Below are 6000 nucleotides of genomic sequence, written 5' to 3'. Positions count from 1 at the left end.
CCCCATATCCACAGACCCAGTTATCTCCTCATGGAAGGCAGTTGGGTTAGTCAGGCATGTCTTGCCCTTGGTGAATCCATGCTGACTCCTAATCACTTTCCTCTCCTCTAAGTGCTTCAGAATTGATTCCTTGAGGACCTGCTCCATAATTTTTCCAGGGATTGAGGTAAGGCTGACTGGCCTGTAGTTCCCCGGATCCTCCTCCTTCCTTTTTCTAAAGATGGGCACTACATTAGCCTTTTTCCAGTCATCCGGGACCTCCCCCGATTGCCAGGACTTTTCAAAGAGAATGGCCAATGGCTCTGTAATCACATCCACCAACTCCTTTAGCACCCTCAGATGCAGCACATCCGGCCTCATGGATTTGTGCTTGTCCAGTTTTCTAAATAGTCCCGAACCACTTCTTTCTCCACAGAGGGCTGGTCACCTCTTCCTCATGCTATGCTGCCAGTGCAGCAGTCTGAGAACTGACCTTGTTCGTGAAGACAGAGGCAAAAAAAGCATTGAGTACATTAGCTTTTTCCACATTCTCTGTCACTAGTTTGCCTCCCTCATTCAGTAAGGGGCCCTGTGGTTGCATAACTCGAACATAACCCCAGACACTCGGCAAACTATAGAGAATCTCACATTTTTTTATTTTTTATTTTTTTATTTGGTTTTCTTTTCAGAGAAGACCAGTGAGACTTTACATTCATTTAAAGACTCTCTGGGTACCCTTTGGCTCCTTAGGGGTCTATGCCCAAGCACCCAAGAGGTGGTAATACAGATCACATCAACAGCAGTATCAACACCAGTGTTTATAGGCAGTACCCATCAAGTTAGAACGAGTTTTCAAGACAGAAGTGCACATCACAGAAGAGACTACCCTCCAACCAGTCATTCTTGGGAGTAGCAGCCTATTTGACTTCTTCCTTGAGGACAGCAATACTGTAACTGGCAATCTTCCTATGATTTCCCCTCCCTCCATCTGGGGACAGATTGTCCCACTTCCTCAATGCTTGGGATAACAATAGGTGACTGAACAGAACTTGATAGAATATCCCAGTCTCATCGCCCTTTCTACTCTGTGTCTTTTTTCAGGGACCATTCTCATGAGTCAGTGCTCTGTGAAGAATTTCAGATTCTGTTCTCTTTCTGGGCTAAAGAAGTAGTTCCCCATCCACATCAGGGAAAGGAGTTTTACTCATTTTCTGATCCCTAAAGTCCAAAGTGGATCTCTGCTCCATACTGGATCCTTGAAATTTCCACAAGTTAATCAAGCACATAAGATTCTGATTGGTCTCTCTAGTGTGACTCACTCATTGCTGTCTAGGACAGACTGGTTTCCTGCCCTTGATCTCCAGGATGCCTACTGCCTGTGACTTGGTAGCATTGTCACATGGAGGTTCCAGAGATTTGCAGTAGCAGATCAACTCTGTTGATACACATACTTCCCTTTTGGCCTTTTGTCATTCCTGTGTGTATTCACCATGTTCCTGGGGGTGGTGATCTGTTTGAGGAAGACGGGGATTCACATCTTCCCATATTTGGACAATTTGGATTTGCCCTGCACCATCTAACAGCAGGCTCTCCGCCATGTTCAAGTCATCATCCATTTCTTTGATTTATCTAGGCTTCATGCTGCATAAAGGCAAATCCAAATTAGGCCCGTATTTTCTGTGTGGGGATTACTTGATTCTACAAGCTTGATGGCATTCCTCCCTCACTACAGATTTCAGGCCATTTGCCACCTCTACCTGTCCCTCAGATCACACCCCATCACACAGCCCAGATACACCTGAGACCTCTGAGCCTTATGTACTTATGTGACCCAACATATGCCAGCTGCATGTGTGCTCCCTTCAAACTTGGCTAAAGCTAGTCTATCAACTGAACAGACACCTTTAGACAAGTTGATCCAAGTACCTCTGGTGCTCCTTGTGACGGTACCTCCCATTGGGTCTTTGTGGAATTGTGCTTGGAATGTGTTTTGTGGAGGTGTGCTTGGAGTGTGTTTTATGCCACATGGCACATGTAGCGCATCTGTACTGAATGTATTAATCCTATTTGTATGATGTATCACTTCTGTGTTTGAAGTTATGAATATTGGCTGTGTACTGGCTTAATTTCTAAATAACCTTAGTAGAGCATTTGTTCAGTTCCTGGAGAAAGGAATGTTGAAATTAAGTGCCTAATCAAGAAACACTTAAAGGACAATGGATCTTGAAATGCTCCAATCCACGTAAGTCTGCTTGAGGATGTTCAAGGTAGCCTGTAAACAATGGATGCTACCTGTAAAAACTGAGTCATGCATGGACATGAGATTTGCCCTGGTGACTCTTAAGCTCCTTCTTGGAGCTGGACTTTGCATAGGAGTGAGAAGGGGGTCTCCACTCACAAGAGAGAGTCTATTTAAACCCCTCAGAGACCCCTCCCCCAGGATACCTGAAAGAAATTGGAACACAGGACAGTGACTGCAAGAGGTGTGAGTGATTGCTGGACCCAGGCTAAAAGGGGATTAGCCTGTAAAAAAGAGCATTCTGGAACTGGTGAGGATCTTACCTGTATTCAGTTTCTCTAGACATAGAGATTTATGCATTATATTTTATTTTGCTTGGTGACTTACTTTGTTCTGTTTGTTACTATTTGGAGCCACTTAAATCTTACTTTCTGTATTTAATAAAATCACTTATTAGTTACTTCAGAGTATGTGTTAATACTTGGGGGGCAAACAGCTGTGCATATCTCTCTATCAGTGTTGTAGAAGGCGAACAGTTTATGACTTTACCCTGTATAAAGCTTATACAGGGTAAAAGATTAGAGTTTACACCCCACTGGGAGTTGGGCATCTGAGTGTTAAAGACAGGAACACTTCTGTTAGCTGCTTTCAGGTAAACCTGCAGCTTTGGGGCAAGTAATTCAGACCCTGAGTCTTTGTTGGAGCAGATGGGTGTCTCTGGCTCAGGAAGACAGGGTGCTGGAGTCCTGTGCTGGCGGGGAAAGCAGGAGTAGAAGTAGTCTTGGCACATCAGGTGGCAGCTCTCAAGAGGGTTTCTGTGATCCAACCTGTCACACTCCTGTGTTCCCTGGAGTGGTGGATGACTCAAGTGTGTGAATGGGAGGGGTGGGGGAGAGGTACAGTTTTTTTTCTCCCCCTTCCATTCAAGTAGGTCATTAATCTTTCTGATAGGTTGAGATGCATATCTAGAGTGGCTGCAAACCCATGTTTTATGGATGGAACATGAAGTGACTTTTCATATGACTGTCCTTGCCCTCTGGGCAATTCATAGGGCTTGCCACACGTTTCTCCCTTACGTCAAGGACTTGTCATTCTGGATACTACATGACAACATAACTGCAATGTACTACCTAAACTATGAAGGAGTTGCACTATCTGATCAGCTTTTTTCAGGAAGTTATGGATCTTTTCCATCAGGAAAGGCATTACTCCCATTGCCACTCACTTACCTGGCTCCCAGATTTGGCTGCTTATCACCTCAGCAGGAGATTCTTCCAGAATCATAAGTGATTCCCTTGAACAATGTTTTCAAGACCATTTTCCAAATCTGGGTGTTCCAATAGTCCTTCTCCCCCCCCCCCCCCCCACAACAAAGGACAGCTAGAAATGGTGTCAATTTTGTTCTCAAGTGGACCTCAGTTCAATCTCCCTATACAATACCTTTCTTCTTACATGGACTGGATTTCTCCCCCCGCCCCCACACCACACGTACTCTTCCCTGAGAATATACTCAAATAGAAAGAGTCATGCCAAGATGATTCTTATAATACCAGGTTGGTCAAGACCATACTAGTTCTCTAATCTTCACAGCCTCTCAACTCTACGTCCATTCATGGATCTGCTATCCCAGCAACATGAACAGATGTTGCACCCAAATCCCAGCAATCTGCACTTCACAACTTGGATATTGAGTGATTAGGTCAAGTGAAAAAACTAAAGTGGCAGTTTAAGAAATATTACATAATAGGAAGCAATCCTCTAGACCCACTGATGTGGCTAAATGGAAGTATTTTTTCTGTATAGTCCAATCTTCATAAAATACAATCACAGAGGCTAAGATTCAGGAAGTTCTGGAGTACCTGTTGCATCTCAAATCCTCAGATCTTTTGCTAAGCAACCTGAAGTTTGACTTTAGCAGTGATCTCAGCTATCCATCCCCCTATCCAGGTGACCTCTTCTCCTCTCTACCTTTGCCTCCCAGTCCTATGATTTCTAGATAATTTTTAAGGGATTGTTTGGCTTTTTCCTCCTGTTAAAGATACAGTACCTCTTTGGGCCCTCCAACACTGCGTTGGCTGTTTCGATGGGTTCTCCATTTGAGTTTTGGCCACCTGTTCTTGGCCCATCTGTCAGACATCCTTCCAAATGGCCATTATATTGATCAGAAGAGTAGCAGGGCCTCCTTGTGTGCTATATTTTTTTTTTTTCAAGCTTTGAGGCCACATCCAGAACTCTATCTGTAGTATTGACATTTCATTTAAAAAAGACAATATACTTACCAATTTTTTTTTCTGAAGCTGCATTCAGTGAAGAACATCTGCAAACTCTGGATGTAAGGTGAGTATTGGTGTTCTATCTAGACAGGACCAAACACTTAAAGCTATTGCCTTGTTCTTTGTATTTCTTAAGATGACAGGATGAGAAGTCACACTGTCGCAGCACATATAGGAAGCAGTAATCCACCTGCAGATTATATTACAAATGCAAAAGGTGGTGAACGCTGCTTCACAATGACTGTCTGCCCACTCTACAGAGCTCAAGCTACTCCAGTGACTTTTTTCTAAAGGATGTGCCTATACCGGACACTTGTAGGACTGCTATGTGGTCCTTTGTGCACACCATCACTCAGTCAGAACTATGCAGTTACAACTGCTTCAAGATGGTATGCTAATTTTAGGAAAGCTATATTGGTTTCTCTATCTAAATAGACTCTGAGCCCCCTCCTCTGGGTACTGTTTTAGTCACCTAAGTAGAATACATGTGTGCAACCTCCTCTTGAATGACAGTTTAGAATAAGTAACTGGGGTTTTTTTCTGTGTAATCAGACCAACTGATTATCTCTATCCCAGGATTTAAAAAAAAAAAAAAAAAAACCCTGGTGAAAAAGAATTTCAGCCACCTCTGGCACAGATGGAGAATGTTCTGAACTGACAGGGTTAAGCTTTCATAAGACTAACTATTGAGCCACGAAGCCATAGGAGCTGGAACTAGGGGTGCTGAGGGTGTAGCAGCACCCTCTGGTTTGGAGTAGTTTCCATTATATACAGGGTTTACAGTTTTGGTTCAATAGCTTTCAGCATCCCCACTGTAAAAATTTGTTCCAGAACCTATGCATGAAGCTGAGTTGGGGGAGAACTAGGTCATGTGAACTGGAATAAGGACGTAGTCTTTGTTGGTTAGAAACTGTGCGTGTGTGTATATGTGTGATGGAGAGGTGGTAACTTGTATTGAGAAATGATGTAGCTATTTTTTAATCTAGGTTTGTCTTAAATGAGCTGGTGCAGACTGAGAGAGACTATGTCAAAGACTTGGGAATTGTGGTAGAGGTGAGTTCAAGTCCATTTAATATAGTTAAACTCTGGCTGTAATTGCTCAAATCGGCAAAAGGATGTCCTACTAACTGGATACTGTGCTAAAAAGTGCCTAAAGGAAATGTTTTCAAATACTAAATTTAAAACCTACAATCAAGTGCTTAAAGGCTTATCTTGGCTGACTTGTTTCTCTTGGGTTGTGATATGAGATCGTTTCAGTTGTTGTATAGTCTTCCAGATGATGGAGAATAAATTTTTTTTCTTCTTGCACTTGTTGTATTCTCTTGTTGCTATTAGACAGAGATCCTACCTGAAATTGGAACTGATTAATAATGGCACTAACTTTATTTAGAAAAGGGCCCAAACCAAAATTCCAGATTTGAACACCTCTAAAAATTGGTATCTTGATCCAATCTTCATCTCAGGCCCATATGTAGTAGCTGAGTTTTGTTTGTAACACACTTTGGGATG

General features: G+C 42.8%; 1 protein-coding gene across 10 annotated transcripts in view; it reads left to right on the top strand.

Moving 5' to 3' along the window:
- Positions 1–6000, top strand: part of KALRN (kalirin RhoGEF kinase) — an 833042-nt gene that overhangs the window by 761085 nt on the left and 65957 nt on the right. For all 10 annotated transcript variants that reach the window (XM_075070289.1, XM_075070290.1, XM_075070292.1 and 7 more), the window contains one exon: positions 5478–5544. In XM_075070289.1, the coding sequence (XP_074926390.1) occupies positions 5478–5544 (67 nt within the window). The remainder of the gene's footprint in view (positions 1–5477; positions 5545–6000) is intronic.

The sequence above is a fragment of the Chelonoidis abingdonii genome, chromosome 10, assembly GCF_003597395.2.
Source record: "Chelonoidis abingdonii isolate Lonesome George chromosome 10, CheloAbing_2.0, whole genome shotgun sequence".
Lineage (NCBI taxonomy): Eukaryota > Metazoa > Chordata > Testudines > Testudinidae > Chelonoidis > Chelonoidis abingdonii.
This window is presented reverse-complemented; position numbering and strand designations above follow the sequence as displayed.